At 51.7% G+C, this 12,959-nt stretch overlaps 1 protein-coding gene across 2 annotated transcripts in view; it reads left to right on the top strand.

Annotated features, from left to right (window-relative positions):
• Window positions 1-755: 755 nt before the first annotated feature.
• The window catches only part of LOC140083873 (uncharacterized), a 49,811-nt gene continuing 37,607 nt past the window's right edge, over window positions 756-12,959 (top strand). The window contains exons 1-5 of one of the 2 annotated variants that reach the window (XM_072126410.1): window positions 756-1,020; window positions 11,047-11,364; window positions 11,617-11,670; window positions 12,339-12,425; window positions 12,507-12,611. In XM_072126410.1, the coding sequence (XP_071982511.1) occupies window positions 993-1,020; window positions 11,047-11,364; window positions 11,617-11,670; window positions 12,339-12,425; window positions 12,507-12,611 (592 nt within the window). In that variant the 5' untranslated portion in view covers window positions 756-992. Of the gene's footprint in view, window positions 1,021-11,046; window positions 11,365-11,616; window positions 11,671-12,326; window positions 12,426-12,506; window positions 12,612-12,959 lie in introns of both variants that reach the window. The other variant, XM_072126409.1, reaches the window with a different exon arrangement.

The raw sequence follows: 12,959 nt of genomic DNA, 5'->3' as shown, positions 1-12,959 counted from the left end.
GCACATAGTACACACAGCACATAGTACACACTGCACATAGTACACACTGCACATAGTACACACTGCACATAGTACACACCCTGCACATAGTACACACTGCACAAAGTACACACTGCACATAATACACACTGCACATAGTACACAGGACTAATACTAATAACACTATAAGATACTAATACTGCTATACCTATGATCGGTAACGTAAGATACTACTGCCATATATAAAGTTATAATTCTGTTATAACACATTGGGGGTCATTTACAAAGGGCCCGATTCGCGGTTTCACAACGTGTTACCCGAATATTTCCGATTTGCGCCGATTTTCCCTGTATTGCCCTGGGATTTTGGCGCACGTGATCGGATTGTGGCGCATCGGCGCCGGCATGCACGCGACGGAAATGGGGGGGGGGCGTGGCCGAACGAAAACCCGACGGATTCGGAAAAACCGCCGCATTTACAACAATAAAAGTGTCGCTTGGGACGCACTTACCTTCACTTGGTCCGGCTCGATGAAGTTGAGTGCGTTCAGATGCTTTTCAGCGCAGCAGCGCCACCTGGTGGCAGTTAACACTGCCTTAGTGAATCCCGGCCGGACCCGAATCCACCACAGAGAACGCGTCGCTGGATCGCGAATGGACCAGGTAAGTAAATCTGCCCCATTGTATTGAGATTACATCATAGCACAAAGCCGAACATGGAAACATCTCAGATTTTCTGTCTGACCAATAACAACAGCGGGCTGAAGACACAGCCCTTTCCTGTCGCCCATCGTCACTCCTGCACAGTGTGTACAAACACTATCAAGCACATGACTGCCGGAAGGGAAGGAAACCGGCACATGAGACATTCACCACCACTTACCTGAGCACAGAGAAGGCACCTGCCACATAACCAGCCAAAGAAGACACCACCACTTACCTGAGCACAAAGAAGACACCACCACTTACCTGAGCACAAAGAAGGCACCACCCCACAGCTGACCAGAGAGAAGATGCTGCTGATACTGCTCTCAGTGATAGGTGAGTGCACCCTCAGTGTATGTGTCTATAGTGATAGGTGAGTGCACCCTCAGTGTATGTATCTATAGTGATAGGTGAGTGCACCCTCAGTGTATGTATCTATAGTGATAGGTGAGTGCACCCTCAGTGTATGTATCTATAGTGATAGGTGAGTGCACCCTCAGTGTATGTATCTATAGTGATAGGTGAGTGCACCCTCAGTGTATGTATCTATAGTGATAGGTGAGTGCACCCTCAGTGTATGTATCTATAGTGATAGGTGAGTGCACCCTCAGTGTATGTATCTATAGTGATAGGTGAGTGCACCCTCAGTGTATGTATCTATGGTGGAGCAGAGTATCTGTACATGTTGTGTGTTATCATTCCTCTTGGTTGTTCCTGTGACATAGGTCGTCACATGGGTCATTATTGGGGTTCCCTAGGTCTGTAGTAGCGACGGCCCTGCAGACGAATAAGCTCCGGGGCGGATTAATCCATAAACAAACATAATTGCTGGGGGCCCCGAACAAGTGACTTTACGACTTCAATATAGTTTTAAGCCATGGCAGAGCAGTGAGTGTGCCGGGAGGAGCAGTGTATTACAGGAGAGCTGCAGTACCATCCCCAGCCACTGCCATCACTGCTGCGCCTCACACCCTGTTCTCTCTGTGGCTGGGCATTGCTTCATGCTGGCTCTAGGTGGCAGTGAAGCTCTGCAGAGCATCGCTTCTACTGCTCTTTTCTTAGAAACATAGAAATAATTCCAATATGTTTAATCACAGGGGACGCTGCACTATAGATGGTGTCATCGAGAGCGACTACGCAGCAAAACTGCAGCTTGCAGGATCACCACACTGCCACCTGGGGGCCTCGCACTGCCACCTGGGGGCCTCGCACTGACACCTGGGGACCTCGCACTGCCACCTGGGGGCCTCGCACTGACACCTGGGGACCTCGCACTGACACCTGGGGGCCTCGCACTGCCACCTGGGGGCCTCGCACTGCCACCTGGGGGCCTCGCACTGCCACCTGGGGACCTCGCACTGACACCTGGGGGCCTCGCACTGACACCTGGGGGCCTCGCACTGACACCTGGGGGCCTCGCACTGACACCTGGGGGCCTCGCACTGACACCTGGGGGCCTCGCACTGACACCTGGGGACCTCGCACTGCCACCTGAGGGCCTCGCACTGCCACCTGGGGGCCTCGCACTGCCACCTGGGGACCTCGCACTGACACCTGGGGACCTTGCACTGACACCTGGGGGCCTCGCACTGCCACCTGGGGGCCTCGCACTGACACCTGGGGGCCTCGCACTGACACCTGGGGACCTCGCACTGACACCTGGGGGCCTCGCACTGACACCTGGGGGCCTCGCACTGACGCCTGGGGGCCTCGCACTGACGCCTGGGGACCTCGCACTGACGCCTGGGGGCCTCGCACTGCCGCCTGGGGGCCTCGCACTGCCGCCTGGGGACCTCGCACTGACGCCTGGGGGCCTCGCACTGACGCCTGGGGGCCTCGCACTGACGCCTGGGGGCCTCGCACTGACGCCTGGGGGCCTCGCACTGACGCCTGGGGGCCTCGCACTGCCGCCTGGGGACCTCGCACTGCCGCCTGGGGGCCTCGCACTGCCGCCTGGGGGCCTCGCACTGACGTCTGGGGGCCTCGCACTGACACCTGGGGACCTCGCACTGACACCTGGGGGCCTCGCACTGACACCTGGGGACCTCGCACTGACACCTGGGGGCCTCGCACTGCCGCCTGGGGGCCTCGCACTGCCGCCTGGGGGCCTCGCACTGACGTCTGGGGGCCTCGCACTGACACCTGGGGACCTCGCACTGACACCTGGGGGCCTCGCACTGACACCTGGGGGCCTCGCACTGCAGCCTGGGGGCCTCGCACTGACGCCTGGGGGCCTCGCACAATCCCTCCAAATACTGAGAAAAATCCAATAGTCAGTGCACATCCAGGGAGAAGGGAATGTCCACATTGTATATCCAGGCACAGTATACATCCAGGGGCAGTATATATCAGGTACAGTGTATCCAGACGCAGTATATATCCAGGGACAGTATATATCAGGTACAGTGTATCCAGACGCAGTATACATCCAGGGGCAGTATATATCAGGTACAGTGTATCCAGACGCAGTATATATCCAGGGACAGTATATATCCAGGCGCAGTATATATCCAGGCGCAGTATATATCCAGGGGCAGTATATATCAGGTACAGTGTATCCAGACGCAGTATATATCCAGGGACAGTATATATCCAGGGGCAGTATATATCCAGGGGCAGTATATATCAGGTACAGTGTATCCAGACGCAGTATATATCCAGGGACAGTATATATCCAGACGCAGTATATATCCAGGCGCAGTATATATCCAGGGGCAGTATATATCCAGGCGCAGTATATATCAGGTACAGTGTATCCAGGACACGACGGCGGCTGCACACGGGCACTTTCTTCTCCTTTTAGACTTTTGCACACGTCCTCCTCACACTTCCTGATTTCTAGAAACTTACAGCAAGCCCCGGGAGATGATGTCACCTGCTGCAAATCATTGACTGTCCTCATAGAGCACAATCCACAGCATATAATGTATGGTGTCTCTGGTATATAATGTATAGGTATGATGTACACTCACCGGCCACTTTATTAGGTACACCTGTCCAACTGCTCGTTAACACTTAATTTCTAATCATCCAATCACATGGCGGCAGTGCATTTAGGCATGTAGACATGGTCAGGACAATCTCCTGCAGTTCTCCCGAGCATCAGTATGGGGAAGAAAGGTGATTTGTGGCCTTTGAACGTGGCATGGTTGTTGGTGCCAGAAGGGCTGGTCTGAGTATTACAGAAACTGCTGATCTACTGGGATTTTCACGCACAACCATCTCTAGGGTTTACAGAGAATGGTCCGAAAAAGAAAAAACATCCAGTGAGCGGCAGTTCTGTGGGTGGAAATGCCTTGTTGATGCCAGAGGTCAGAGAAGAATGGGCAGACTGGTTCAGGCTGATAGAAAGGCAACAGTGACTCAAATCGCCACCCGTTACAACCAAGGTAGGCAGAAGAGCATCTCTGAACGCACAGTACGTCGAACTTTGAGGCAGATGGGCTACAGCAGCAGAAGACCACACCGGGTGCCTCTCCTTTTAGCTAATAACAGGAAACTGAGGCTACAATTTGCACAAGCTCATCGAAATTGGACAGTAGAAGATTGGAAAAACGTTGCCTGGTCTGATGAGTCTCGATTTCTGCTGCGACATTCGGATGGTAGGGTCAGAATTTGGCGTCAACAACATGAAAGCATGGATCCATCCTGCCTTGTATCAGCGGTTCAGGCTGGTGGTGGTGGTGTCATGGATCCATCCTGCCTTGTATCAGCGGGTCAGGCTGGTGGTGGTGGTGTCATGGATCCATCCTGCCTTGTATCAGCGGCTCAGGCTGGTGGTGGTGGTGTCATGGATCCATCCTGCCTTGTATCAGCGGGTCAGGCTGGTGGTGGTGGTGTCATGGATCCATCCTGCCTTGTATCAGCGGCTCAGGCTGGTGGTGGTGGTGTCATGGATCCATCCTGCCTTGTATCAGCGGGTCAGGCTGGTGCTGGTGGTGTCATGGATCCATCCTGCCTTGTATCAGCGGGTCAGGCTGGTGGTGGTGGTGTCATGGATCCATCCTGCCTTGTATCAGCGGGTCAGGCTGGTGGTGGTGGTGTCATGGATCCATCCTGCCTTGTATCAGCGGCTCAGGCTGGTGGTGCTGGTGTCATGGATCCATCCTGCCTTGTATCAGTGGGTCAGGCTGCTGGTGGTGGTGTCATGGATCCATCCTGCCTTGTATCAGCGGCTCAGGCTGGTGGTGGGGGTGTCATGGATCCATCCTGCCTTGTATCAGCGGGTCAGGCTGGTGGTGCTGGTGTCATGGATCCATCCTGCCTTGTATCAGCGGCTCAGGCTGGTGGTGGTGGTGTCATGGTGTCTTTGGGCCCCTTGGTACAACGCCACAGCCTACCTGAGTATTGTTGCTGACCATGTCCATCCCTTTATGAGCACAATGTACCCTGTAACATCTGATGGCTACTTTCAGCAGGATAATGCGCAATGTCATAAAGCTGGAAGCATCTCAGACTGGTTTCTTGAACATGACAATGAGGTCACTGGACACAAATGGCTCCACAGTCACCAGATCTCAATCCAATAGAGCATCTTTGGGATGTGGTGGAACGGGAGATTCGCATCATGGATGTGCAGCCGACAAATCTGCGGCAACTGTGATGCCATCATGTCAATATGGAGCAAAATCTCTGAGGAGCTTCCAGCACCTTGTTGTATCTATGCCACGAAGAATTGAGGCAGTTCTGAAGGCAAAAGGGGGTCCAATCCGTTACTAGCATGGTGTACCTAATAAAGTGGCCGGTGAGTGTATATTGCACAATATATATGAGGTAGATGGAGAAGACTCCAGGATAGCATCATACACTCATCCTAATGAAGTGGGGCAGAGTAACAAATCCACCAGGGATCTCTTCATCAGTCCTTTATTACGGTCATGGAGATTCGGATACATAAGCGTAGACTTATGAATGTTTCTAGAAGTTCAGTAGGCACAAACCCCTGACAGCCAAGATGAAATAATAGCTCTGCAACACCCCTGCCAATGCATGAGCAGGCTGGTAGTTGCGAATAGCGCCCTCTCCAGGTCAGGAGCTGTTAGAGGGAGTCATGAACCCTCTAGGAAGTTTCTAGATTTGCCATATTGTGTAATTGCAGCTGTAGCCTCTGCCTGGCAAGGCAACAGTTTATTGTGAAATGTATAATTGTCCAATGATGTTTCTGTAACACAAGGTGATTGGAGAGGTGCTACCACCTGACCAAGGTGATTATATAGTACACATAGCCTCAGTCAGTCAGGAGACAGAGTGAGCAGCACACCTTCAGTGCTGCCACAGCCTTTAACCCCAGGAACTTCTAGTGCCTCAGGCCTACTGCCTAGCACCCAGGGCAAGTCTGGAGGCTTAAGCCCAGAACTGCAGCTTCCACCACTTGGACTCAGTTTCATCTGAACCAGCCCAGCCTGACCCAACTATCAGGCTACGTGCACCTTCCCCTGCGGACCGTCTCTCCATGACTCTTCCAGCTTAAAGAATCTGCTGCTACCCGTTCTGGCCATTGTCTACTGCTGAATAAAGAACTGTAAATTGATGTGCAGAACATTGCCTCCGTCTGATCCCTGGATACGGCCGTCACCACCACGGCTTCCCCATCCATTACCCAAAGGACATACATTACAGACACTCAGGGGTTGCCCCAGGGAGAACCAGTACATCTGTCTCTCCCTCATCATTTCTTGCACACACCACCTGCTGGAGAGCTGCCAGGCTGTAGGACAGCCCTTTGGTCCTCATACTAAGCACCGTGACATCAGCGCCCCCTAGGCCGCAACCGCCAGCCACTCCGGTATTCTGTGCCCTGGCTGTCTCCAGGCCCCAAGAAAAGGCTAGGCCCCGGTGGGGGATGCTGCAGGTCCTTTGTGGTTACAAGACCCCTTATGGTGATTGATCAGCCTTGGCATTGGTCAGGAGGAAGCAGCAACTGATCCTCCGATAATCACATTTACACAGAAGATTGTGAGATTAACCCGACCTGACAGAAAGTCACACGTGCCCACAAAGCGAGAAGAAAAGTCAAGTGGCTTCATGATAAGAGCGATAAAGACATGCGTCAGTTGTGTGTCTGCACATAAATAAATGTGTAAACTGGTTGCACGTGTATTAACAAAGTGTTTGCGCCAGTATTTTGCTGAGGCTGCACTGTGTCTGACAATACAGAAAAAAATTGCACCCAGAGGGGCGTTCGGGTGATGATTTAGACTGTGCGCCACATTTATATAAATAGTCAGACAGAAATGTGGTGCGCCCATTAAACTGAGCGCACCTGACGCGTGCAGGGTGCAATAGATTAATGAATACTGTGCACTGGTCTTCAATAATCTGCTGGGGTTCATTTACTAAAGGTCACGGATCACACTTTTACACGGCTGTGACAGGTATTTAACAGGGATCTGCGCTGGGATTGCGGCACAGCTGCATTGCTTTCATGCGGCAGAAATTGCGGGACGTGCCAAAGGACGATCAGACTGATCACAGGATTTAATTTTCAAATTGTGTCGCAAGCTCAAGCACTTACATGCACCAGGAAGAAGAAGGTGAACTCCGGGGACCTGAGCGGGGAAGCGACATATGCAGGATATCGGGCGCACGATCTTAGTGACTCCCAGCACAGCGCATTATACACGGACAATGCACTTACATGCACCAGGAAGAAGAAGGTGAACTCCGGGGACCTGAGCGGGGAAGCGACACATGCAGGATATCAGGTGCACGATCTTAGTGACTCCCTGCACAGCGCATTATACACGGACAATGCACTTACATGTACCAGGAAGAAGAAGGTGAACTCCGGGGACCTGAGCGGGGAAGCGACACATGCAGGATATCGGGCGCAGGATCTTAGTGACTTCCCATGCAGTGCATTATACACGGAAAATGCACTTACATGCACCAGGAAGAAGAAGGTGAACACCGGGGACCTGATCGGGGAAGCAACACATGCAGGATATCGGGTGCACGATCTTAGTGACTTCCCATGCAGTGCATTATACACGGAAAATGCACTTACATGCACCAGGAAGAAGTAGGTGAACTCCGGGGACCTGAGCGGGGAAGTGAAACATGCAGGATATCGGGCGCAGGATCTCAGTGACTCCTCACACAGCGCATTATACACGGACAATGCTTTTACATGCACCAGAAAGAAGAAGGTGAACTCCGGGGACCTGAGTGGGGAAGTGACACATGCAGGATATCGGGCGCAGGATCTTAGTGACTCCCCGCACAGCGCATTATACACGGACAATGCACTTACATGTACCAGGAAGAAGAAGGTGAACTCCGGGGACCTGAGCGGGGAAGCGACACATGCAGGATATCGGGGCACGATCTTAGTGACTCCCCGCACAGCGCATTATACATGGACAATGCACTTACATGCACCAGGAAGAAGGAGGTGAACTCCAGGGACCTGAGCGGGGAAGCGACACATGCAGGATATCGGGGCACGATCTTAGTGACTCCCCGCACAGCGCATTATACATGGACAATGCACTTACATGCACCAGGAAGAAGGAGGTGAACTCCAGGGACCTGAGCAGGGAAGCGACACATGCAGGATATCGGGCGCATGATCTTAGTGACTCCCCGCACAGCGCATTATACACGGACAATGCACTTACATGCAGCAGGAAGATGAAGATGAACTCCGGGGACCTGAGCGGGGAAGCGACACATGCAGGATATCGGGTGCACGATCTTAGTGACTCCCCGCACAGCGCATTATACATGGACAATGCACTTACATGCACCAGGAAGAAGAAGGTGAACTCCGGGGACCTGAGCGGGGAAGCGACACATGCAGGATATCGGGTGCAGGATCTTAGTGACTCCCCGCACAGCGCATTATACACAGACAATGTACTTACATGTACCAGGAAGAAGAAGGTGAACTCCAGGGACCTGAGCGGGGAAGCGACACATGCAGGATATCGGGCGCAGGATCTTAGTGACTCCCCGCACAGCGCATTATACACGGACAATGCACTTACATACACCAGGAAGAAGAAGGTGAACTCCAGGGACCTGAGCAGGGAAGCGACACATGCAGGATATCTGGCGCAGGATCTTAGTGACTCCCCGCACAGCGCATTATACACGGACAATGCACTTACATGCACCAGGAAGAAGAAGGTGAACTCCGGGGACCTTAGCGGGGAAGCGACACATGCAGGATATCGGGCGCAGGATCTTAGTGACTCCCCGCACAGCGCATTATACACAGACAATGCACTTACATGCACCAGGAGGAAGAAGGTGAACTCCGGGGACCTGAGTGGGGAAGCGACACATGCAGGATATTAGTGACACAGCGCATTATACATGGACAATGCACTTACATGCACTGGGAGAAGAAGGTGAACTCCGGGGACCTGAGCGGGGAAGTGACACATGCAGGATATCGGGCGCAGGATCTTAGTGACCTCCTGCACTGCACATTATACACGGACAATGCACTTACATGGACCAGAAAGAAGAAGGTGAATCCCGGGACCTGAGCGGGGAAGCGATACATGCAGGATTTCGGGCGCAGGATCTTAGTGACCTCCTGCACTGCACATTATACATGGACAATGCACTTACATGGACCAGAAAGAAGAAGGTGAATCCCGGGACCTGAGCGGGGAAGCGACACATGCAGGATATCGGGTGCAGGATCTTAGTGACTCCCCGCACAGCGCATTATACACGGACAATGCACTTACATGCACCAGGAAGAAGAAGGTGAACTCCAGGGACCTGAGCAGGGAAGCGACACGTGCAGGATATCGGGTGCACGATCTTAGTGACTCCCCGCACAGCCCATTATGCACGGACAATGCACTTACATGCACCAGGAAGAAGAAGGTGAACTCCAGGGACTTGAGCGGGGAAGCGACACATGCAGGATATCGGGCGCAGGATCTTAGTGACTCCCCGCACAGCGCATTATACACGGACAATGCACTTACATACACCAGGAAGAAGAAGGTGAACTCCAGGGACCTGAGCAGGGAAGCGACACATGCAGGATATCGGGCGCAGGATCTTAGTGACTCCCCGCACAGCGCATTATACACGGACAATGCACTTACATGCACTGGGAGAAGAAGGCGAACTCCGGGGACCTGAGCGGGGAAGTGACACATGCAGGATATCGGGCGCAGGATCTTAGTGACTCCCCGCACTGCGCATTATACACGGACAATGCACTTACATGCACCAGGAAGAAGAAGGTGAATCCCGGGACCTGAGCGGGGAAGCGATACATGCAGGATATCGGGCGCAGGATCTTAGTGACCTCCTGCACTGCACATTATACATGGACAATGCACTTACATGGACCAGAAAGAAGAAGGTGAATCCCGGGACCTGAGCGGGGAAGCGATACATGCAGGATTTCGGGCGCAGGATCTTAGTGACTCCCCGCACAGCACATTATACACGGACAATGCACTTACATGCACCAGGAAGAAGAAGGTGAATCCCGGGACCTGAGCGGGGAAGCGATACATGCAGGATTTCGGGCGCAGGATCTTAGTGACTCCCCGCACAGCACATTATACACGGACAATGCACTTACATGCACCAGGAAGAAGAAGGTGAATCCCGGGACCTGAGCGGGGAAGCGATACATGCAGGATTTCGGGCGCAGGATCTTAGTGACTCCCCGCACAGCGCATTATACACGGACAATGCACATACATGCACCAGGAAGAAGAAGGTGAACTCTGGGGACCTGAGCGGGGAAGTGACACATGCAGGATATTGGGTGCAGGATCTTAGTGACTCCCCGCACAGCACATTATACACGGACAATGCACTTACATGCATCAGGAAGAAGGTGAACTCCGGGGACCTGAGCGGGGAAGTGACACATGCAGGATATCGGGCGCAGGATCTTAGTGACTCCCCGCACAGCGCATTATACACGGACAATGCACTTTCGGGGATCTACGTCAGGCAGGTAAGTAAATGTGCCCCAATGTGCCTTACTGCACGACTACAAATCTGGCCCAAGAACTACAATTCCGCAGCATGAGTAAAGAGAATCCAAAAAAATAAAGTTGTACACCAGATTAATGAAGACCGGGCACCCGTGCTGATGAACCTGGCGCCCCCTGTACACTCCACAGGACACTGCACATAGTACTGCACTAAGGTAACAATTGGAGGAGCACAGTGCTATGAAGGTTTCCAAAAACACATGCGAGGCAGCGCTCCTCATGAAAACAGGGCAGTTTTTATTCATCCAAAGTGAAAATGTGACGTTTCTGCTCCTCAATGGAGAGCTATTTCCAAGCAATAGGACAGACTGCGCTGGTTCTGATAATATGGGCCTGTGATTATATTGTTTCATCCTCTTGTGTCTTCTGCTTCCCTCAGGGGCTACTGCAGCTGAAGACCCCTTAGAAGTAAGGGGACACCTGGGCCAAGACCTTCAGCTTTCTGTGGTTGGTGCCTGTGAAGAATCCTCCTACCGCTTTGATGTCCATGCCGGCTCCAAGTGGATATTGGCCTACGATAAAGATTTCCTACAAGAAATGGGAGGTTACAAGGGCCGTCTGTCCTATGACAAGAAGAACTGCATCGTCACACTGAGGAGACTCCAAGAGAAGGACGGGACCTCATTCACCATCACCTTACAATATGTCAGACATCACAAGCTGACCGGACAGAAGATAAACTACGTGGTCATCAGTGGTGAGTCCAAGATGAGCAATACAAACAGATACACATAATAAATAGAAGCAATGGTTACTCTCGGCAAAGTCGTCTCCTTGGCTTCCTGGTGGACACTGTTGCCATAGATGTAACCACCTTGTATCAGGCTTTAATCTGCAATATTCTTCTTAAAATTTCAGATTTAAGCCAAATTCACCATTTCACCAAATTAGCTAAAAGTTTAATTCGACCTTAATGTATGTGAGCCTTCATTTTTTGTTATTTCTTCAGATCCTGTGATGTCTTCTCCACGTAGTACAACAGAGAAGGACCAGACGTCCACAGGTCAGTGTGTGCGGCACATAATGGACGGTCCATAGCGATGGTCATAGCCCTAGAGTCAGGGTAATAGTGATGGCGACAGTAGCGGGACACATTGTGGACTGGTGGCCTCAGGGACTGTTGTGATGGTCGGCAGCCCAGGATTGGAGGTAGACACATGATGTACCGTGGTGTTCTGTAATACACGACTTACGTACCAGGGATAAGACTGAATGGAGAGCACATGGAAGGTTCCTTAGAAGATAAGTGAATTCGGATGTCACTTCCTAACTATGTCCCTACGGTCTATCTTCTCTGTATGGGGGTTGTCACATAGGTACACGCCGTCACATTTGGAGCTTAACCCCTTATCCCATCTTCACGCAGCGCTCCAGAGCATTGGCTCCCCACTCACTGCACCCACTGGGTGCCACATAGGACTATGCTACGTTTCACTGTTACCGCCATTGCACTATAAGACTTTTACAACCTAATATGTAATAGACTCCCTGACGAAGGCCAAATGGATAATTTTGGTCTCTGTTGACATTCCTGTTGGCGGTGGGAATGAATCTTTATGGTGAAGTCCTGATCCCCCTCTCCCGGATGATGGGCTGTATGTGTAACTTCTATGTTAGGGACTGTGAATCCTTCCTTATTTTGGCCTCTGTCTGTTTCAGGGGTCCATCCAGACTCCGCTCTTCCGCTCGTGTCCTTCTGTCTGTCTCTGGATTGTCTTATTAATGCCCTGTGCACCCTCCTGATACTGGTGACAGCAGGTAAGTAGATATCATCCAGGAGCAGCGGCCAATACATTTTCTAATACAGAATATCACATTTACATATATTTATATTACCAGGACGCTGCTCCAAGCTGATAGTGGACGATGTGACCCGTGGCTGTAACATCAATGGTGGCATCACCGTGGTCTGCCAGATCATCAGCATCAGCACCATGATCTCCGGTAAGAAGATGTCACAGCTTATCCCTGTGTCCAAGATGTGTACCGCCTCATCTAGGCGGCGCACATAATAAATGGTAGCCAAAGGCAGTGATTGGTTAGAGCAGTGATAACATAAAGAAGCCCATTTAGGTGGGGTTGTAGAGAATCCAAGGTCCAGTTATACGCGGATGATATGCTGATATATCTAGATAACGGCGGGGAAGGTATAAAAGAAATTATGTCTTTAATAAAAAAACATGGTAAACTATCAGGTATCAGCATCAATTGGAGCAAATCTGCATGCCTCCCTCTGGACTCAATTGACCCCCTTGAGAAAATGATAGACCAAATGATAGACCAACTCCCTGT

The sequence above is a fragment of the Engystomops pustulosus genome, chromosome 1 (genome assembly GCF_040894005.1).
Source record: "Engystomops pustulosus chromosome 1, aEngPut4.maternal, whole genome shotgun sequence".
Taxonomy (NCBI): Eukaryota; Metazoa; Chordata; class Amphibia; order Anura; family Leptodactylidae; genus Engystomops; species Engystomops pustulosus.
The sequence above is the reverse complement of the archived record's forward strand: the minus strand, read 5'-3'. Positions and strand labels throughout refer to the sequence as shown.